The sequence below is a fragment of the Canis lupus genome, chromosome 10, assembly GCF_048164855.1.
Source record: "Canis lupus baileyi chromosome 10, mCanLup2.hap1, whole genome shotgun sequence".
In the NCBI taxonomy this organism is placed as follows: domain Eukaryota; kingdom Metazoa; phylum Chordata; class Mammalia; order Carnivora; family Canidae; genus Canis; species Canis lupus.
In genome coordinates, this window is record NC_132847.1 from 13,386,403 (window position 1) to 13,408,709 (window position 22,307).

The window sequence follows — 22,307 nt, forward strand, 5'->3', positions numbered from 1 at the left end:
TCCCATCCCTCTGCAAGCTCTAGGGCCACTAGAGAGTGAGAGACTCTGATTGGCTAGTCTTGGCCATGTGCCCATCAGTGAGGGAGGTGGGTCAAGTGATAAACAGATCTGTCCATTGAGGAAGGATGAGTTCTCCCTTTTCTTCCCCAGAAGAAAAATAGCTCTTACTAGAAGGGAGAAATTCTGCTAAGTAGGCAAAAACTACAGATACACACTAAACATGGGGTTTTAAAATGTGTCACATTCCAGAAGAAGAAGTAATAGAGCCTCTCTCATCTTCTTGGTCTTCATAAATTCTTGGATCTCTTCCCTCCCTAGGCTTCCAAAAGTTCTTTAAAACTCTCTCACTGGATGAGAAGACATGATTGCCAGTGATTTTCTTCCCTTGTGTATCTTATTTTGAGCAAAAGTCTCTTTCTCTGTCTTGCCCAACTATCCTGTCACTTGCCTTCCAGTGATTTATCTCAAAAGGAAACTCTGGTAAAATGAAAAATTCAGATATTTAAGATTTCCTATTTGATTACAGGGGAAGAAAATACAGTCTTTCAGATAGGCGTTTTAAAAGTCTTGAGCTGGTGAGTTTTGCATAAAAATAACTTATGTTCTTTTCCCTGTGCCAGCAGTCCTTTAAAAAAAAGCAGGTGTTCCGGATACTAGAGATGACAAACGGCTTTATAACTAACACAAGGAAGAGCAGAGGACAGTGAACTCCTCTGCCAAGTGTTAGAGCCAAGGGCAAAATATTCCAAAATGGATTTTTCTAGAACTATTTCAAAACAGGGGAAGCCAGAGGATTAGTAAAACAGTGAATGTACAGTCTGGTCACTTTGAAGTCTGACGTATTAGCTAGTTTGCTAATGGCGTACATTTACACAGATCTTTTCAAGGGAAAAGACTTTTCCTTCAGCCAAATATGAAGGTAGGAAAGTTTTTCCCTCTGTCCTCAGCTCATGCTAAGCATCATCAACATCTGTTGCATAGTCCACATGGAGTAGAGCTGTTGCCATGAAATTTTCAGGGTATATATGGGGTGTCTATAGCTCACTGATTGCAAAGGCTTATTTTGTGCTTGTTCAGTTGTTGTTTTGGAGGGAGGGATGGGGAGGTGGGGTGTAGGTTTGGAGAATTATGCATGCTCTTTTGTTTAAAAATACTCAAGCAGAGATGCCTGGGTGGCTCAGTGGTTGAGCATCTGCCTTTGGCTCAGGTCATGATCCCAGGGTCCTGGGGTCTAGTCCCACATCAGGCTCCCCGCAGGGAATCTGCTTCTCCCTCTGCCTATGTTTCTGCCTATGTGTGTTTCTCATGAATAGGTGAGTTAAATCTTAAAAAAAAAAAAAAAAAAAAAGGTGCAAGCAGTCTGAAGGACCCTCAGTCACTGGGCACAAGGATAAAGTACTCTCTTGCTTTATTTTGCTTTTTTTTTTCTGTTCCTGGTTTCCTTCTTTGGAAGCATCTTTAGAGCACCTCAGTAATTTCCTTCCAACCCTTATTGATGAGTTTTCTACCAAGCATCAATTTTTCCGATACTGTATAACTGTCACATCCTTCTATTACCTTCCACCTAAACCTAAACCTGGTTAGCCACCTGTTTTTTTCCTCTGACAATACTGCCACTCATTTATGATAAATGCCATTCATTTTGATAAAATGGTTTACGATGGATGTTTAGAGAGCAGGCATGGTGAGGTCTGTTCCTAGAACAAAGCTGTCCAATAGCAATAGAATGTGAGTGGAATGTGCGAAGTTAAGGGTTGAAGTATTGGGATTTAAAAAGTTTATAGTGAAATTAATTTTCAGTATTTTATTTTAATCCAATATATCCAAACATTACACGATGATTAGTGGGATGTTTTACACTCTCTTCTGTACTGAGACTGTGAGATCTGACATACATATCACACTTACAGCATGTCTCAATTTGGACTAGCCACAGTTCAAGTGCTCAATAACTACCTCTGGCTAGTGGCTGCCGTACTGAAACACGCAGCCCTACAGGGACCCTGTGGCCTATACTTAAAGTATTTGCTGTGGGCTTGTTATGCTTTTTATATAATACTACATAGTTCTGGGTAGTTCAGGATGCTGTGAACAATAGATTGGGTTTTTTTCAAAAATGCTCATTTCCTCAAATCTGTACCAAGATTCCAAGTTCTTTTCCCCTCATCAGTCTAGCTTAGTAAAGCCATTGCCAAGGTCATGACAGATGTTAGAAAATGTGGAATGTTAGAACTGAGGAAACATGCTCCAAATTTCTAAGTCACAATTCTTAAATTCCACATTAGAGACCAAACATTTTTAGATGAGGTCCTTCATTATTTATGATTTTCATAGAGCTTTTCAACCCCTGCACGATTTCCTGCTACCTCACTTGCTCTGGAAAGTATTTTGTGTTCCAGTCTCAACTGTTTATGGTTTTGGAGCAATTAATCTCCTTCCCACCTCAGCTGCACAAGTTCAATAGATTGATCTTCATGACAAAGAGGATGCCAGAGGAGCTTCCACTTTCTCTGAAGACTTGCTGTCTAGGGATGAGCAATATGCAGTGATACTGTCCTCACAGATGCTTTGCAAGCACTTTTAATGGGTCGGCATTTCTACTTGTGTTTCCTGAATGTATGGTTAAGGGTGTTGTTGTTTTTATATGCAAGGGGTGCCAGTCCAAGAGATAGATTGCTGTGTCCCTCCTTAAATCACTTAATTATTTGAGAACTACTCTGAACACTCTTTTGGTTGCTTAGTAGTTGCTTAGATGGGTGCTCTTCAGTCCCAGTTGGTTTCTCTGTCTGGGACTCTCCTCTCACGGTTCATAGGGTTGGCTTCCTCTCATTCTTCAAATCCCAGAGGCCTTCCCTGACCACCCAGTGTTATATTAGATCCTTTGCTTTTTAAAAAAGATTTTATTTATTTGATAGAGAGAGACACACAGAGAGAGAGAGAGAGACTGAGCACAAGGAGGGGAGGTGTAGAGGGCGAAGCAGACTCCCTGCTGAGCATGGAGCCTGATAAAGGGCTGGATCCCAAGCCAAAGGCAGATGCTTGACTGATTGAGCCACCCAGGTGCCCCAGATCCTTTATTTTTCTGCCACAATAATCTGCTTTCTGCCTTCATAACTCTTAGCAATACTGAAATATATGTGTTATGAGTATCTATAAGGGCAGTCTGGTGTGTCTGTTCTCTTCACCCCCAATAAATCCTAAACAACTAGCACATTTCCCAGTGCACAGCAGGTTCTCAAAAATATTACTATGCTGGATAAATGCATAACAAGATACTTTGCATTTTTCCAAGAACTATATTTTTCCATTTCTACCACATTAATGGTAAACATATCAAAGTCATATTGTCAGCCCTAGAGTTAAAGATACTGACAATGCTTCTCTCACTAAAGATGTTTCATTTTTCAAAGTACTTCTTCATCTATTCCTGAATTGTGCATCAAATCGCCAATGGAGGTCTGGGAAAAATATTAAATGTCATTTAGAATCCAAAGTTAGATATCAAATTACAAGATCCGCATTAAAAAAAAAATCTTAAATTGACAGAGAACCAGTGACAAGACTTAAACCCAAACTGAAAGGTTTCCCAAATAACATTTCATGTAATCTCAGTGATCATAATAAAAGTAGAGTCGTGGATAACTATACACATACTGCATAGGAATCCAAGATGTACTTCTATTCTGATTTAAGGAGCAAAGAATCCTAGTGCTATTTAATGCCATGACACAAGCAGAGAAGTAGTGAACTTCACAGCCAGCTAGAATAGCAGTGGGCTTTAGAACCCACATTTCCAGGGAATTCGCGGAGGTGCTATTGGCTTTCCAGAGTTCATTTGACAAATACCTATTAATATTCTTAGTGTGTTCAACTCTAAGTTCTCTTCGCATATTGACTTAATCAATTATCGTAACAATCTGGTGACAGAGGCACTCCTAGCGTTCCATTTTGTAGTAGTGGAAACTAGGACCCACCCACATTAACCAGCTTTGAGGATGGTACGAGATGAAGCTGAGATTTAAACTCAGAGAATTTAACACCCAGATCAGTGTGCTCAACCTCTACACTCCAGGGTTGCTCTAGACTTTACATTTAACAATACTTAGTCTATCAACAATGACATCTTTTTCTATTCTTCCCACAAACCACCTTTAAAACATTTCCCATGATTTACAAGGAAGATTTTTCATCAGCCATCAGCTATCCTCATCCAGTTCAATATGAATTTAACTTTTCTCCCCTTGTTTTCTCCTAAGGAAGACCATATGTCCCCAGGCTGAGGACTTGGGAACCAAAAGCTATAAATTTAGAGAAAAGAGTAAAACTCACAACAGAGTCTTATCTAAGAAGGCTGAAAACCTTGCTTCACTTTCAGAGTTCTTCTTTCCCAAAGCTGTTTGGACATAGAATTTATTCCGATTTAGAACAGAAAGGATTATAATTACTGATGCATTCCTTTCACTGATGGCTTTCTTCTGCAACTTAGAGGTAACCAGTTCTAATGTCTTTGCATAGCTTATCCAAGGGGAAAAGTTTTCGTTATATTAACCCACCAGAAGCTGTTTAGAGACAAAGCCAAAAAACCAGCCCATTACAGCTTTAATCCCCATGGCATCTAAATCCCTTTGTTGCCATTGGTTGGGATGAGCATCCATCTGTAGGCCTATCCAAACATCACCAAACACCTGGGTTTGGTCTCAAGGTACAATAGGTAAGAAAAAAGGTGAATTACTTACAAAGACAACAGAAACTCTGAATCCAAGTGGATATATATCACAGTAATATTCAAAGCAAGATTAGGTGCTATAGTAAAATGATTATCAACATGAAGAAGACGACTGTGCAGATGCCCAGAGGACCAAGTGTAATTAAATACACAGTGCAGTAACAATTGATAAGTAATCAGTGGAACGCGTTTTCCTCAGTCTCACATTCTACAACTGGGGCAGGTTCATGGGAATGTGGCATGGTGTTCGGAAGTTGACCTGCATTCCTCTTCAAATCATTTAACCACACTCGCTGACCTGCATTCCTTTTTGTAACCATCTAATCAAATTCATTTCAAATACCAAAACCTCCAGTTTGAGATTTAATCGGTGTTTATGCACACGTGCAAAATCTCTAGTGTCTACATGTGCCCTTGAGGACGAAGAGCACACGTTTACAGAATTTCGCAAGACCTCTCAGCCATAGTGTTTCATTCTTAAATGAATTCCTTCTCTCTTTCCTTTCCCTCCTCCCTCCTGCTCTCTCTCCCCTCCCATTCTTAAGAGGTCTTTAATCTGTAGGATATTCCAATTGTTGAAAGCTCCCATCCTGCGCCTAGTTTAGGAATTTATTTCTCTCTCCGATTGGCCCATGTTGGAAAGTAGTGTAACCTGGTAGGCAAGTGACTAATGTGGAAGTTGTGGAAAATATATTAATCCCATGGTAGAGCATAAAGAATCTGGCTGAGTATTTAATAACTAAGATATTGTTATGTACATGTGTCATATTAGGAAAGCAATTATGCTGACCTATGCTGACTGTTTGGCAACTTACACCATTTTCATTTATCCCTAACTAAGTTGGATGCTCTGGTGTAGGAGGGCTATTCATGTCACCAACAGAAAACACAGACCTATGGAAAAGTTGAATAATGAGACTGCACAATTTGAAGGATTTAAAATACTCCTCGGTTATTGTTGTAGAGCATTAGGAATTTCCCTTGCAGACAAAAATGTTGGATGTAAAAGTTTCCTTCAAAATAATCATCTTATGGTTAAATAACAAGTCTTTGGCATCCATTCATGTCAGTGACTAGGGTAGCTATTCATGAAGATAAAAAAGGCAGTAGAATCCAAAAAGGACGAGGATGGTATCAAAGCCAAACACAGGCAAATAAGATTGATTTTATTCAAGTGCTTGCAATAGGCCCAGCACCCTAAATCTGAATATCGGAGTGTTTCTGCAGGGGAATTTTGTGTTAGACTTTTGTAGGGAGGGAGAGACCAGTGACAGGTGGGATGACTTACAGTTGGGATTGTTTTGAGATCAAGGAAAGTCTAGATCAATTAGCCGAACAGGAAATGTTTTTTTCTATGTCTAGCAAATTTCAGAGGGACAAACAATTTAATCTCAGCTATTCATTCATGAGACAAAGAAAGGGAAGTTGGAGGGTCTGTGTCTAGTCTTGTCAGCACGTTCAGGCAAAAGGGGAAAAGTCTGTGTTTAGCCTTGTCCTAGGTAAACAAGGGAGCCACCTGCAAATCTTAGGGAGTCATGAGAGAGAGGGGACCATGCGTTTTATCAATTGTATGGGGGAAGTGGCTCTTTGGGGTAGCCATTTCTGGGAACACAGAAAGGTGGGGGCATTTCTCATTCCCTGCTGATTTCTGGGAGCACCAGTCTCAGGCACATTTCACCATTGTCAGTAGCAGCCTGATTCAGACTGGAGGCGCCAGCGGACAGATAAGGAGATGGGATACAACCCAGGGGGAGTCTGCTCAAAGAGATCTGAAGGCAACAAGCCACCATGAGAGGGAAAAGGCTTTCAATAAAAAGTACCAGGGAAAAGGTGACCTATTAATAAAGATGATGTGAATGGAATCCCTGGGAAAAGAGACCAGTCCTTTGGTTTGCTGAGGAAACAACACTTTTAAGTTAGAACTGAAGGTTTACAGATGAAGCCTAAGAATGGGCAGTCTCTCCAGGTCGTAGGTGAAGCATGAACCCAAATGAACCTAGGTAGAAGCAAGCTCTAACCTCCAAAAATCTGGCTATTGAGTTAAAATAATTATAGTTAAATCCAGTTATGAAATTTTCATACTGCCTGCCTGAATAGAGTCTGGATGCAGAGTTCCTCTAGGCATTTCAACAGCTTTACAGATTCAGGTTCTCTCTGCTGGTAACTCACTCTGGAAAAGGAGCACAGAGGAAAGATCATGGCCCCAAATCAGCTGATTTACCAAAAAACCCTTAGCCGCTGGTAGAGTCTCTGTATTTTTGCCCCAGGCCGCCTCCGAACCACATGTCAAGACACACCTTCACCTGATCGTATTTTTGCATGATTTAATGGTTTCCATTTAATAACACCAACAACGAAACTTCCAAGGATCTGTAAGAATAGATAAAAGCGTAGCAGTGGGATTAATCGAAATCCCAGGATAATCTCAGTGAATCAGGTTAACAATCCATAAACTTCCTTCTACACCAAATCTTTTATTAAAGCTGCTATATTATAAGCAGCTAAGCTGCCAGACTTGAATTTCATCTCCCTTCCAATTCTAACTTTATTAGAAGTCTAAGATCTAGCAAAAGGCTAACAGAGAAAAGGAATATTGAAGGGGGAAAGAAAATCACTGGAAAGTGAAGAAACGACCATAGAAAAGAGGTCAGGTGAGGAATGCCAAGTTCCTAGTCACACTCAGCGTAGGCATGCAGACACACAGGAGGATGCGGCAGAGACGAGCACTGCCTAAAGAACATGATGATGATGATGAGGGGAGTGGGGTTTGTACAGGAAAAAGGAAGCGGGGAGAACCAAAATAAGTATGTCCTATAACCATTCCTTTCTCTCTGAAACTTCAAAAACTGGGTTCCGGGACCCTTGGGTGGCTCAGTGGTTGAGCATCTGCCTTCGGCTCAGGGTGTGATGCCGGAGTCCTGGGATCGAGTCCCACATCAGGCTGCTTCTCCCTCTGCCTATGTCTCTGCCTCTCTCTCTTTTTCTCTGTCTCTGTCTCTCATGAATAAATAAATAAATAAATAAATCTTGCAAAAAATTCAGAGAACAACTGGGTTCCTCATCATTCTTTGTTGTTCACATTTCTTTACTGTGGTTTTGGCAGTTATTTCAGAAAGTAAAACTGTTATAGCATTTACCTTTCTGTTCCACATCTATTCCCCTAGGTAAATGCTATGGCGTTTAGGTAAAATATACAGAGAATTTTTTCCTGTTTCATCTACAGTGAAATGTAACATGTTCACACTTCCTCATCCTATTATGTACCAAATATTCTGGATATGTTGTAGGATGTATGTCCTTGTTCTCTTGTGGTTGGTGGAGCCATATGACTAGTTCGGTCCAACGAGTTTGTAAGCAGCAATGACCTGTCTGACTTCTAAGCTACAGCATATAATTCCTGGTTAAAGACCCTCCAGAGTTCTCTTTCCTCATCACGTAAATGATATCGCTGTTTGCAACTTGCTCCATTTGGCTGAAGTCTTAAAATAAAAAAAAAGATGTGAAGCAGAGATGCAGCTAACCTGGACTTGTCCTGTAGGGAGAGCAAGAAATACATTTTTATAAATCTATGAAAGTTTTGAGTTGTTGCATGATTGTTACCACGGCATAACCTAACTCATCCTGACTGATAACAATCGCATTTACAGGAGAAGTATGGTCCTGATTCTCCATATAAATACTTCATAATTTACTTACATAAATTTGTACAAGCACATGAAACAAACTTGACTCCAAAATAAAATAATAGTCTGCCCCAACCTATAGTTCTCAACCAGAAATCAGAAAGGACTTCAAGCAAGACTTCCCCTTCCCTTGATGACCCAGACTGTGCAATGAAAATTAAAAATCTGAGCCTTTAACGGGGAGTTAGAAGTTTTAGTAAAGTAAAATCTACATTTAAAGAATAGGGAAAGAAAGAGAATGGTTTTCTGCTTGATCACTGACAGTGTTATAGCAGGTTTATCCAATTTTTGTCACACAATAAAGATATATTATGAAAACTGGGTAAAAGAAAAGAGGCAGATGTTTAATTGTAATAATTGAATGAACAATTAGATGTCAGCTCTTTGGCAGATGATATACAGTGAAATGCACTTTTGTACTAATTATTTTCAGTAGCTAACTCTTGAGTATAAAAATGTGCTCAGTGTTGATGATCCAAATATGAGTAATATGAACTCCCTGGCATCTTGATGGGTACTGACAGTTGAATAGTAGGGGATGAGAAATGGACATGAGGGGCGCCTGGGTGGCTCGTCGATTAAGAGTCAGACTCTTGATTTTGGATCAGGTCCTAATCTTAGGGTCCTGAGATGGAGCCCTGCAGGGGGATGGGGGGGGGCTTTCCACTCAGCAGGAAATCTGCTTGCCTCTCTCTACCCCTCCCCCACCTCCACCCACCTCTGTGCAGGCTCTCAAATAAATCTTTTTTAAATTTTTTATTTTTTATGTTTTTAAAGATTTTATTTATTCATGAAAGAGAGAGAGGCAGAGACATAAGCAGAGGGAGAAGCAAGCTCCTTACAAGGAGCCTGATGTGAGACTCAACCCCAGGACCCTGGGATCAGGACTGGAGCCAAAGGCAGACAGGCGCTCAACCACTGAGCCACCGAGGTACCCACCCGCTCTTTTTTTAAAGAAGTGGACATGAAGCAGAAATATGCTAACTGCTCTTAAAGGTGCACATCCCTTAAGGTGCAGTGGTAGGCATGGGTGGAGAGTACTCTTTAAAGGGGTAAATGGTCCAGTGGCTGTGGTTGCTAAGCCATCCCATTGGTACTAACTAGCCTACCCATGCAGCTGCTTGGTTAGAAAACTGCGTATCAGAGACTGGTTGATAATAAGCAGATAAAGGACTAGGCCGAGTAGTTTATGAACTTGATAAAAAGTCAACATGATGTTGAGAAAGCTGGCTTTCTTGGCATCCAATCTAAAATCTAACAAGTCTGTTCCAACCCAACAATTTCACTACTTCCACATTTTGGTCTATCAATTTGTGGTTTAGGATTTAGCAACAGATTGCACAGAAGAAGCAACTAACAAACAAACGATCCAAGCAAAAGCAAACTTGTAGACTATGTAGGAAAGTATATATATAAGCATAGGTTTAAATCACAGTGTAAAAATAATCACGCGGAAACAATGGTAAACATGTAATCAAACACATGTTAGAAAGAGAATAAACCGTTAAGAAAAGCACTATTAAAAACAGGGGGAGATATCTGAAACAACATCTCAGAGACTGCTCTTTTAAGCTTTGGCATGTTACTCCTTTCGCTACACAGAAACATAATTTTTTTTTTCCTGGGACAACCCATTTTCTGTACAAGCGACACCATCGGTCCCCTTCTTGTTGAACCATTTAAAGTGTGTTCACACTTGGCTCATTGTTAGAGCTAGTTGATGTTCAGGGAAGTGGGGAAAAGATGTGTATTTACTATTCTTCAACAAATTACTCCTTCAATAATTAAAATCTGAAAAAAAAGAAAAAAAAAGAAAATAAATAAATAAAATCTGTTTTATGAAAATGGGTGGTAAATACCAAAGTATTTAATAGGATGGCAGTAGAACCATGCTCTCTGTAGACCTCATCAAGGATGACACCAATTTCCATCCATATCTATTGGATGGAAGCAAGATGTGCTTTTCTCAGAGTTTATACTAGGCAAAAAAAAAAAAAAAAAGGAAAACACAAAAAACAGTATTTTTATTTTAACCAGATGTGAATGAATTAAGCCCAATATTTTCAAGTATTTTTAGTGCCATATGATGTCATCTGACTTTATATTTTTTTACGGAGGGATAATGTGTGTTTTTAAAATTGTGAAGCCACTTTCCATGCATGTACTTAAAGCCTCATATATGATGAATTACAATACACAAATTACAGCACTGCAGGACACACTTCTGGCAGTTTATGTCAAAGACCGGAGAAAGAGATATTTAATTTCTTAATAGGAAATCAAATTACAAGCATGTGAAATGTCTTCTGCTGGCCTTTAAGGTAGTCCTCATCTCTGTAATTATTGTACTTGTGCAAACAGGTCCAGAGCAGGACTGGGGCCATGCTCTCCCAATCCTCCAGTCTGCCTCTCGCCTGCCAACAGAGCGGCCCACGGACTCCACAGGCACCGTGTACGGTATTACCCTGGTCGCGGGGAGAACTCGGTTTTGAACAACCAGGTCGCGTCTGGTTGCTATGTATTAAATACATACCAACATTAACATATGTAGTGATACGCTCTTCTAGGCTATCACTATCTACTACATTATTCTACGCAGTAAATATATGATGCATGATGTATTTTCAATGACAGGCTCACACATGCTACGCATCCCCAGTGCCGTTAGCCCAGATAAGCGCAGAGGTTCCCGGGACCGTGGCGCCACTCTCGCTGCCTTGGAACTGGCCAGGGAACAAAGGGGCTGCAGGGACGAGAACTCGCTTCCTCGCACTTTTCTCTGGGGCAACGCCAGGCAAGCGGCCACACCCGGAGCGCGAGCGGCCCTCCGTAGCTCTGCGCAGTGGACTTCTCCGAGTCATCTCTCCCGGGAAAGAGAGTTCTTAAAAACCATTGAAAGCTTTCCAAAGGGCAAGAGAGAGACGGTCCTGAGCCAAGGTTACCATAAATGCTTCCACTCTCCCTGATTTCATTTCGGAAATAAGGAGGGAAAGAGGCGGTCACCAGTGCGGGCTGGCCCACACGCCCCGTCCAGCTCCCCACCCCCCTCCGCCCCCCATCAAGAGAAAGACGCCGAAAGTCAAGTTCGTAGGACTGTAGGGCCCGGGGCATAGGAGCCCTTGTCGAGTCAAAGAGCCATTCTTTCCGACTGAAGTCTCCATCCAGCACCCACGCTCGAGCAAAGGACGTCCCGGGCCAAGCCCCCTTGCCATCCCGCCATCCACCGGCCGGCGAGGTCCCGGGGGGGCCTGGGGCGGGGGGGAGCCTGGGGCGGAGGGGGGGGCCCGGGGCGCGGGGGGGGGGGCGGGGGCGAGGACTCCGGGCCAGCGCCGCAGCCTCTGCCAGGGCTGCTCGGGCTCCGCGGTGTCCCAGGACCCTGCCCACCTTCCGCTTCCCCTCCCCGGTCCCTCTTCCCGGCTCAGGCTGCACCGCCGGACTGTTTGGGGGACCAATGAGGTGGCAGCGGCTGACGCGTGGATCCCGGTGAGGGGCGATTTCATTTCCAGGGGGAGAGGCCGCCGAGCGGGAGGGGGAGCGCGGGGGCGGGGGAGAAAGAGGGACGCGGGGGCAAAAAGTCGGAGGGGAGGAGCGCAGCCCAGCTGGGAGGCTGCAGGGCGGCCGAGGTGAGCGACCAGAAAGGTGGACGGGGAAGCGCAGGTTCGCGGGCTGGAGCGGGCGGGCGCGGGGTGGGGGGGTCGCTGTCAGGCGGCGCGGGGCCCGCGGCCCGGGGCGGGAGGTCGGGGGGCGGGGGGCTGGGGGGCCCGGGGCGCGCGGCGGCTCCCGCAGCCCGGGCGTGTGGCCGCGCCCCGCCGCCCCCGCTCCCCGGCCGCGCGCCCCCCGCTCGCCCGCTCGCCCGCTGGCCCCGGGGCCGCCCCCACCCCCGCCCCCGCCCGCGCGCGCCCGTTGGGGGGCCGGGGGAGCGGCGCCGGCGGCCCGGCCGCATTGTGACGTAGCGGGGCCGCGGCAGCGCCTCCGCCGCCCGCTCCCGCTCCCGCGCCCGCTCCCGCTCCCGCGCCCGCTGCGGCGCTTCCCGCCGCCGCCGCCGCCGCCGTCCACCCGCGCGTCCGTCAGTCGGTCCGCGCTCCCGAGTCGCCGGCGCGCGGGGCGCCCCCGGTGAGTCCAGGTCCCGGCGGGCGCGGCGGGGAGGCGCGGCGCGGCGGGGCGGGGCGGGGCGGCGGCGCCTTCCCAAGTTTGCACCGGGCGCCCCCGGCGGGTGTCCCCGCGGCCCCCGGCCCCTTTGTGCGGCGAGTGCGGGCGCCCGGGCAGCGGCGGCGCCTCCGCAGAGCGGGTTTGGGGGAAGGTCTCTATAGTAACGGCGGCGGCGGCGGCGGCGGCGGCGGCGGCGGCTCCAGTCCGGGGGAGGGGGCAGCCCCCGCCCGGCGGCCGGAGGATTGTTCTTGCTCCGCCGGTGTCGTGCGCTCGCGATCCTTGCCGCCGCCGCACGTCGCCCGGGAGGCAGCGGTGGGCAGCGCCCCAGCTCCCGAAAAGCCCAGATAACGAGGGGCGAAGTAACCGCACCGGCGACAGTAGCGAATAACGATACTGAGACACGCGCCCGAGGGCCCCGCGGGGCTGCTCGGCCCAGGGGAGCCCCCGCGCGTTCCCGGGGCTCGCGGGCCGCCCGTGCAGCCGGGCTCGGAGCTGCCCCGGGCGCTGTCCTGCGTCCCAGGCTCGTCCGCGCCGATCTCAGCCGGGAATGAGCCTCCCTTGGCCTTCTCCGCTGCTGCTGACTTTCATCTGCAGGTGGTAAGTGAGGTGAACTGGTATTTTGGCTATTGTCAAATGCCACGTTTTGTTTATTTCATCTTTACGAAAAGAAAAGAGGGGGAAAATTATGAGCCATTACTGGCAGCCATACAGTTTCCACAGGAAATACTAGCATTCTTTGAGGAACACGCTACTGCTTGCAGCGAAGAAAGTCTTGACGAAACAAAAAGGCAACAGCATTGTTGCTCATTTTCAATGGACCGCTAGGAGGGCGGGGGGGGGGGGCGGTGGAGGGAACGTGTTGTTTTTTCCTGTGGGAACGTTGCTTTCCTTGGGAAAGTTCATTGAGGAAGCATTACTGTCGGTGTCCGCTTTTCCCTGGCCGGTGGCTGGGCCTCCCCACTCCTCTGGACGATTACTGACAAGTGCCCATCAAAGAGCCTGGAGGCAGGCGAGAGCCCAGAGGAAGCGAGAGCCGGCCGCTTGGTGCAGGACAGGCTACCCACACACCACGTGCTGTGGAGCCCGGCCAGGGTGCAGTTTGCAAAAATGAAATAAGGGCTGCCTGGGGAGGTTTATGAGGATTACATGTGTGCAGAGTATGTCAGTTCTCCAAGGTGTCACTCTAAACACGTAATTCTCAAGCACCACTTTCCTTGCTGAATCTGCAGGAAGGCAAAAAACCTATTTCTCTTATTACGGAGCAGACATCCCAATTGGGAATGGGTTGAAATCTGTATTTCATTTGTACATATTGAAATTTTAAAAGGCAAAGAGAACAAGGTCTAGGAAAGCAGTATGCTAATGTGTTCACTTTGGGGGGGGGGTAGGGGGGAGGAAACATCTATTGGCTACTCCTGTAGCAGCTGAATGGTAATTTAAGTGCAGTGTGGTTAGACCGTAGGGAGACAGCTTTAAGGGCTTCTTAAAACTATTTGAAGGAGGTGTGACATCTTGCTGTCCATCACAGAAGGCTCTTCAGGACGCAGTTTTAACTGAAGATCACCCATAACCAAATACGTAGGAGTTCCCAGGTCTAGATTCGGAAAGAAGATGATGGTGCCTCTCTTAAGGATCGTTTAGACATTCTCAGAAACGATATATAAAAAATAAGGGATATTACCTTGAATGAATGTAAGCTTCATTTTTTTCCATAGGAAGCATTTCATGAGGAAAGGCTACAACAGAGTAGATTCCAAGTGATGCTACATTTATTGATTTGACATTTACCATGTGTTGATGTCCAAAAGGAAGTGACCAGAGCAAATGAATCTCTCTCTACACTATGTCGCAGCTTCGCTAATTCCAGGCAGCTGTTCTGCTGCAGGTGTGGGTGGAAATGTAGAACAGAGGCCAAGAAACTTTGTGTGTGCTGTTGTTTTGGAAGGGATTGTAGTAGTACTTTACTGCTCTTAAGAGGAGGGAAACCCACACAAACGTCTAATACAAACAAATGATCTTTGATATTATCAGAGAAAGCCTGGAGCTGTTTTTCTTGCCAGATTTAAGGCATTGCTTGTCAAGAGAGGAAATCTCCCAAGGAGCAGGTGCACTATTATAAGAAACACAAGGGAAATTCTCTTTTAAATGCAAAATCTAATTGAACAGCAACAAGAGAATCTGTGACACTCTTAGAAGAGAAGCCTTGTTTTTGGCAGTCTGTCAGGTTATAGTTGCAAACCACATAGGAGAAATATGTGTCTTGGGAGAATAATAATATCCTGGTGAAAATGAAACAATTGCTTCTGTGAAACTTTTACCCTTATATATTTGTTTACTTGTGCCCCCTTTAATTGATATGCGGATTTAGCTACAAGGAGTAATTTACTGAAAATGAATCAATAAATAGGTTACTTTTGTGATATATGTTTTGCATGATTTTGCACTTCACGTGGATGAGATAACTAGATTTCCGGTTTTATGGTTTGCATCTTCCTTCTTTCAAGCTTTAAACCTTAACGATCAAAATATGTGTTGAAATGATGACTAGGAGTTGATAAGACTGACAGCTGGGCCTTGGAAAAGCACTGTTTGATTCCTGATTAGTTACAGTGTATTCCCTTTGTGCATTTGTGGCATATAAAATACAAAATGCGCAGTCTCTTCACAAGGCACTTGGAAGAAATAGGACACATGAAAGATACTTTATGATCCAGCCCCCAAGATGCTAACTAGTAATTGGAAAGGAATTCTGAGGATAAAATGACCTAATCAGCTCAGATGTTTTATAAGTTATGTGTTGCTGCATAACCAATCACCCCAAAATGCAGTTGCTTAAAGCAACTACTAAAGCTCATGATTCTGTGCTCAGCGGTTTGGGTTGAGCTCAGCTGGGTGGTTCTTCTGCTGATTTGACAGGGTTGCCTCAGACATCTTAAGTCCACTAGTGGGTGGGCTGATGGCAGGATGATCTAGGATGGCTTCACAGTTATATCTGGCAGTTATGCTGTTAGCCACGTTAACTGGTGACCAGGACACACACCTCCCAGTTTTTAGCAGATTAAGTTGGACTTCTTTACAGAACAAACACGGTACCAAGAGCAGCAAGAGAGCAAGTTTGAAGCCTATGTTACTGTCCCATTGGTCAGATGGGATCACAAGGTCACCATGCCTTCGAGGGGTCTAGAAAGACTCCAATTAAAATGAGAGGCAGCCACAAAAAACTGTAGCTCGCCCCCCCCCAATTTACTACATCTTTGAACCCTTGTTCTGCCAAATGTTTTTTTTGTGTGTGTGTGTTTTACTAAGGAAGAGTATACTTAGAAGACAGGAGAGATTAGTGGAGCCTGCTTGTGGGCAGCCCAGAATTTAGGTTAGGAAATGAACTGTACATCATTGTCCCATATTCTCTGTTCTGTAAACCTTAGGTAGCTGAGGAATAATGCAAGGATGGTAAAATTTTAGTCACAGCCTTCTACCAGTGGCATCAGGATTGTTTGGAGACGGTAGACTGGTGGCAGAATCAGCAGACCGTTGTTTGAAGGTGAGGAAGGCTCTGGCAAAAGTGGAGGCAGAAACAATGGAAAGGAAGGCATCACTCTGGGAGATCCCATATTTTAGGATTAGGTGACTGATGACAGGGCATTATTGAGAGCCTCCAGTCAAAATCATTCTGAGATTTTCAAAAGCTTAAGTGGCTGAAGGAACAAGTGTGCCGTCGTGAGAAATAGAGAAATGAATAAGTGATTTATTTGGGGGGAGGAGAAAAATTCAGTTCCAGAAAGGCTGATCAAAAGAGATAAATTGAATGTGAAAGTACTTTATAAGCTGCAGAGTATGCTATGAACGTTAGCTAGTGCTTAGTGCTTAAATTGCAGCAAATTGTATAGACTTGAGTTTCTCTCAAGAAAAGCAGCAGAAAACAGAAGACAACCTGGAGGACACCCCCACGGGTCAGAGGGAAGTCAGAAGAACCACTTTCAGGATGGAATCGGAACTGCTGTGGGGTCGCGGGAGTAGAAACCCATGACTGTTTTTCTGCAACCCACAGCTAAAGGTCTGCCCTTGCACTTAGCAGACCAGCAAGGAGAAAACCTTTAGGGGTGCCTGGGTGGCTCAGTTGTTTGGGCGTCCGACTCTTGGTTTCAGCTCAGGTCATGATCTCAGAGACCTGAGATCGGAGAGAGAGAAAACCTTTGGCCCAGTTTTAAAGGCACTCATACTGCTTGGCTGGGCACGTTGATTGGCAACCCTACGAAGGGGGCACACGATGGGCAGTCGGTAGATGCTTCCTCAGAGAACAATGGAGTACTGATCTCAGAAGCGGGAATGGATGCAGGGTAGCAAAACCAACAAATGCCCACCAGAAATAAACCCTGGACCATTTATTCCTAGCCCCTGAGACTAGAGGACAGGATTCAGGCATACTTAGGTAGAGCTGTGGATGTGTTAATAATAGCTAAACCCATGCTAGTGTCGGGGTCTTTTCATGGCAGGAGAGTAGAGAAAGAAGGTCCAATGTCATGCCTCATCCAGGCTCCTCCATAAATGTTGTGGTTGTTTTATTAGAGGGGAGAGGAATTCAAAACACGTTCACCGCTTTTTCACCTAAGGGCTCAGTTGAGGTGCCGCTTCGCCAGCCTTGTTTTATTGATGGCCAGTCTGAAATTCAGGTGGCGTCCTTACCATCGAGTGCAGCTGTGGGCCAGACAGAAACACCTGGCCTCTCTAACGTCGCACAATTAGTCTGAACAGCATGCACAGCTGCTCGTTACAGCAAGACCTTGGATGGACCAGCTCAAATCCAAGCACACACTTTTATAGTTTCTTTTGTACAAGTCTGAGAACCCTGAAGATATTCAGTAAATGTTAACTTAATGAGTGAGTGTGCCGTTATCTGGTGCAGTAACATTTTCTAAAGCAGTCTGGTTTGGCCTTTCATTAGTCACAGTAGAATTTGCTATAAAGTCCCGAAATGTCTTTTTTAGATTCAGATGTTTCAAGGTACAGTTGTCTCAGTAATGTGGGTTTTTATAAGCCATCATTCACAGAAGTAGACTCTACTTTTTTGAGACACAATTTTCTTCTTATCTTTATCAGGGCTCTTGGCTGCAGGTCACAGAAACCCAGTTTATACTTGCTCTAGCCAGAAGGGGCATGTATTGGCTCCTGTCTGGGAAAAGTTCAGAAAGAATCCAATTCTGATTTGGGTGGTGGCAAAATGGTGGTAAAATGGCCATCAGCAGCTTCAAGCTTAACCTCTTCAGGAAAAGAGAATAATTTGGGATTAACTCTAATTAGTGGGCACATGCCCATCCCTGAACCAGCTTCTATGTCCAGGGATTTGAAACATATGACTTGGCTTGTCCTTGATGATGTGCCCAGGCCTGGAGTCCTTGGGAATGGGAGGAGCCATCTGTGTGTGGAGGCCAGGGGGCAGATGGGGTGATATAGGAGCTGCATGGGAAGGTGGTCAGCAAAACCTGCACTAAACCAGCTGCCCTCAGAGCAGGAAAGGGGTGGTTCTTAAACAGCAAGTATCGAATAGAGTGGGTGCCATGCAAGCAAAAGAGTAGATGGCTCTGCCATATGTTTTTCCTGGCGGACACATCATCCTCTTACTCTCCCCCCAAGCCGTGAACCTGGGAAAGGTCCTGATCTCACCTCCATCCAATCACCGGGACTTCCTGCTCTGTCTCTGTCTTACTCTTTCCCCTGTCAGTTTAGAGTTAGAGCCTCATTGTTTCACCCTGCACAAGTCCCCTCTGATAATTCCACATCCAGTCTCTCTGCTTCAATGCCTTCCTCCCCACCATGGCCGGAGTGCTCTTTCTAAAGAACAAATGGATAAAATCGAATCAAGGAAGTGCCTCAGAGCGCTTCATAACTCCGGAACCCTGGGGGAGGGGGGGGGAAGACCAGGCTCCTGAAACTGAATTCCATGGTTCCTGTGGTTCCCCATGAAATGGGGACCCTGCCTCCTGTGGCCAACAGTGGGTGAGAAGGAGGGAGGTGTTCAGCAAGGTTTCTTCCAGCTGCCCACATTATCCCGGAGCTGAATTGTGCCACCTGAAGGTCCCTCCGTGCTCCATTTTTCTCTCATTATCATGTTTTTGCCTGTGCTTTTGTCACTACGGAATGAATCTTTTCTCCTTTCTTGACTTCCTTGACTTTGAACATCCACTCCTCCTTCCACACTCAATCCAAGCATTGTTCCTGCAAGAAGTCTTTGCTGAACTCCCCCCCCCCCCCTCCCGGGCCTGCCCAGCCTTGCATCTACTTTGCTGTGTGGTTCTCCCCTATGTGTCACGACTCCCTCTCCCAGGGTGCTGACTGAGACAGCTGCACGGTGCTCCATCTTTCTGTATCCCTGAGCCTAGTGTGGGGCTCTGCACTGCAAAAGTGCTCAAGAAGCTTTAGGGCAATGAATGAAAACTGTGCTGAGTCATTCATCTTGGTGATTTTCAAGGTTTCTTCTGTTTCCTTTAGCCCAATTCCTAAATTTGCATCCCAGAATGTTGGCTACGAAAGCAGGTTCTCTTTGAAATTGCTGCTCAGACACTTTTTAACGGTTTCCCCGGAACTTGGTATGCTCATTGCCTGCTGGGTCTCTAACAGTTACCTCAAAGAAGACACTGAAAAATAACAGCGGCCCAAAGTCAGTCTGGAAGCTAGAATGTGTGGCTCAGAGATCAGATGAGGAATACTTTTTTTTCCAGCCATAAAAGAGGTTATTTAATAGTTAATATTTATGAGGCACTTACTCTGCATTGGGTGCTTAACAAATGACTTACAATTATTTTCTTATTAATTCTCACAGCAGCCCTAGGAAGGAGGTATTACCATGATCCATCCTTTTTTTGCATACAAGGAAATTAAGATTTACAGAGTTGAACAGGCTTGCTTACCACTATAAGCCCTCGTCCTGGAGATTGCCCAGCTGTCAGACACTTCTCTAGGTTGTTGAGGAGTACAATCAAACTTTGATTGGGCTCTTCCAATTCATTATGATTTTTGTTATTATTGCTCTAACATGAAATGACCACTTCCTAAGAATAAAACATGCCACCTGCCTCCCTTGGCCTTTGAATATGTCAAAAAGGCTTTGGAGAAATATGTATTTAAAGCAGTAAAGGGGCACCTGAGTGGCTCAGTGGTTGAGCATCTGCCTTTGGCTCAGGTCATGATCCCAGAGTCCTGGAATCGAGTCCTGAATCAGGCCCCCCCACAGGGAGTTTGCTTCTCCCTCTGCCTATGTCTCTATCTGTGTCTCTCATGAATAAATAAATAACATCTTATAAATAAATTTAAAAAGAAGTAAATATTCCAGTCCTGTAGGTGAAATTAAAATGAATGTCTACTTTAGAAGACATTCTATGATTCTGCAGTTGCCAGATAATAAAAGCCTCCTATGAAGGTTTCTGCTATGTATAATAATGTAACCCTCCTGAATAGCCAGATTGAAATCTTAGTTCTGAGGTTCCCTCAGAAATGAAGTCCATAGGGGATCTCTGGGTGGCTCAGCGGTTAAGTGTTTGCCTTCAGCCCAGGGTGTGATCCTGGGGTCCTGGTATCAAGTCCTGCATTGGGCTCTCCACGGGGAGCCTGCTTCTCCTTGTGTCTCTCATGAATAAGAGACAGCTCTCTGCTGCAAGAGCCTCTGGGACTCACCCAAGCCAGAGCCCACAGGGTGGGCAAGGTCTCTGCGCCTCTCCGCCTTCCCCTGTGATGACAGCTCACACACTGAGCGGACACCAGCCTCTGAGATGCAGCACTGCTGCCAGCCCTGGCCTAGGTGAGCTCCTTGCCCAGCGCTGAGGGCTCCTTGCGCACTCGGAAACATTAACTGCATGGGAATTCCACCACAAACCCGGCTGCAAAGTCTTCATTGGAAAACCCACCCCCACCTCCCATAGACAGTTATTTTGAACCTGCTGTATGCTGGGCACCTCTCAGAGCTACGGTCACAGCAGCAAGTACACAGATGGGGTTCCCTAGCTCATGGCATTCCCGTCTAGTCTATATCTAGCCGGGAACAGGGGTCCTCATTTCCAGCAGCTTCCTTTCATTCATCGAGTACAATTGTTTTAGGAACAAGGAAATGTAAAGGATTGATTCTACTCCACTTTCCATTCTTTGTAGCTTTACATCTCTAGGCACATAGGTGTCTCCTTCTGTAGCACTCTTCTCCTTCCTCTAGGATGTAGAGAGTGCTTCAGATTTCCAGAGACTTCGTAGACAGAGTAACAGGGACCCTGGCACACCCGTGCATCTTAGCCCCCCTCCCTCTTTGCAGATGAGAGGCAGAGTGACCAAGTGACTGGCCAGATGGGGTGCAGCCCAAGCTGGCTAGTTGGTCTGGTCCCCAGCAGAGCATGGCTCCCTCTAAAGCACAGTCTGCTTCTATTTTTATTTGTGATGTGATTATTGTCATTTTTGGTCTTGATGTTGCAGTCTTGCTGCTGCAAATGAATCTGGCAAGTATGTACTGCTCAGGAAGCAAACACACTGCCAGCCCCTGCTCCGTCTCTGCAGCCCCTGAGAGGCACCCCTGGGTGCTCTTTCCAGCACTGTGCTTTCTCCCTACTCACCCACCTGCACCCCTACTTGCCCCCCAACCCGAGCCAGCCTCCCAGGTTTTTTCCTCAAGAGTTGTGACTGCTTAGAACAGAACCGGCAGTATAGAAATAATAGATCCGTGACTGTGAGCCACTTAAGTAATTTCAGACTTTCTAGCAAGCACATTAAGAAAAGTAAGAGGAAGCAGGTTGAAATTCATTTTAGTAATATATTTTATTGAACCCAGTATATCACCAATATTAGCATTTCTACACATAATATAAAAAAATTCTTAACCAGATACCTTTCAGTCTTGTTTTCCATACTTTTTGAAATTTGGTGTGTATTTTATTTTTAACTCAGACACTGGACACACTTGTGTTGCTCCGTAGCCACATGTGGCTTGTGGCTCCCATAGTGGACTCCAAGCTTGGGCTCTGAGGAGGCGTGGGGAGTCCTAAGGGCAGACTCAGCGACTGCGGCCTCTGGCTCCCTCAGCAATTAGCTGGAATGGCCTCTGTGGCCCCTGTTGTCCGTGGCTGACTGCGCCCCCAATTGTGGGCTCCTATGGGTAGGGAGTGCATCTGTCATCTTCCTGCCCCCAGTGAGGAAGGCAGTGTTTAAGTGGTCCAAGGTTGGCATTCTGTGCATTGGGAATTAATTCATTAGCAAATGAGGAAAGTGTTACCCTAGGAACTGCAGGCATTGGTGTGTGAGGGCTTGCCTAGTGTGACCTCACTTTGCCTGTCGCCACCTGGCTCTGTCCAGTGCCCCCAAACTGTGTTTGAGTCAGACTGGATGGATTGGAAGCCTCTAGAGAGAAAAGGGATGTCCCAGCCTAGAATTCTTCTGAGCTTCTGCCAGTTTGGTTTAGCTTCAGACTTCACCTCTTTTAATGTTGAGGCCTAGGGCAACTTGCACACAGCCCAGTATGTTAATACTTAAAGGTTTTATTTAACAGGATAACACAACAACCACCACCCAAACCAATAGGATAGACCAAATACAAAAAAAAAAAAAAAAAAAAAAAAGGCCAACTGATATCCAGAACATTCAATATCCAGGGGAAAATTGCTGTGTCAAGGAACTGTAAGAGTCATCATCATGAGAGCTTTCTGTTTCCAGTGGTTTCAGAGTCATCATGCCTCCTTAGGGAGAATGGGAGAGTGATATCCTGAGTAAATTAGCATCTG

At 45.6% G+C, this 22,307-nt stretch overlaps 2 protein-coding genes across 13 annotated transcripts in view; one reads left to right on the forward strand and one right to left on the reverse strand.

Moving 5' to 3' along the window:
• Positions 1–7,836: 7,836 nt before the first annotated feature.
• On the reverse strand, positions 7,837–20,407 carry LOC140642021 (uncharacterized). The gene is made up of 5 exons (XM_072842625.1): positions 20,227–20,407; positions 13,476–13,681; positions 12,811–13,139; positions 11,050–12,016; positions 7,837–8,258 (listed from the first exon to the last, which is right to left on the reverse strand). Exons 1-4 carry the CDS (start codon positions 20,405–20,407, stop codon positions 11,074–11,076), a joined length of 1,659 nt encoding a protein of 552 aa, XP_072698726.1. The 3' UTR covers positions 7,837–8,258; positions 11,050–11,073.
• The window catches only part of SNCAIP (synuclein alpha interacting protein), a 148,612-nt gene continuing 137,431 nt past the window's right edge, over positions 11,127–22,307 (forward strand). For 3 of the 12 annotated variants that reach the window (XM_072840749.1, XM_072840743.1, XM_072840759.1), the window contains exon 1: positions 12,756–13,155. The gene's annotated coding sequence lies outside the window, so the exon portion shown is untranslated. The other 9 variants (XM_072840745.1, XM_072840747.1, XM_072840757.1 and 6 more) reach the window with 8 other exon arrangements.

What these genes read in the sequence shown, in the direction of transcription:
- LOC140642021 (XM_072842625.1), bottom strand. Translation starts at nt 20,407, where the DNA reads ATGCAGTTAATGTTTCCGAGTGCGCAAGGAGCCCTCAGCGCTGGGCAA. An exon ending in CCCTGTGGGCTCTGGCTTGG is followed by an intron (nt 13,682 to 20,226) that starts GTGAGTCCCAGA and finishes AAACCTCCCCAG; the next exon opens with GCAGCCCTTATTTCATTTTT. An exon ending in GGGAAAAGCGGACACCGACA is followed by an intron (nt 13,140 to 13,475) that starts GTAATGCTTCCT and finishes TGCAGATGAAAG; the next exon opens with TCAGCAGCAGCGGAGAAGGC.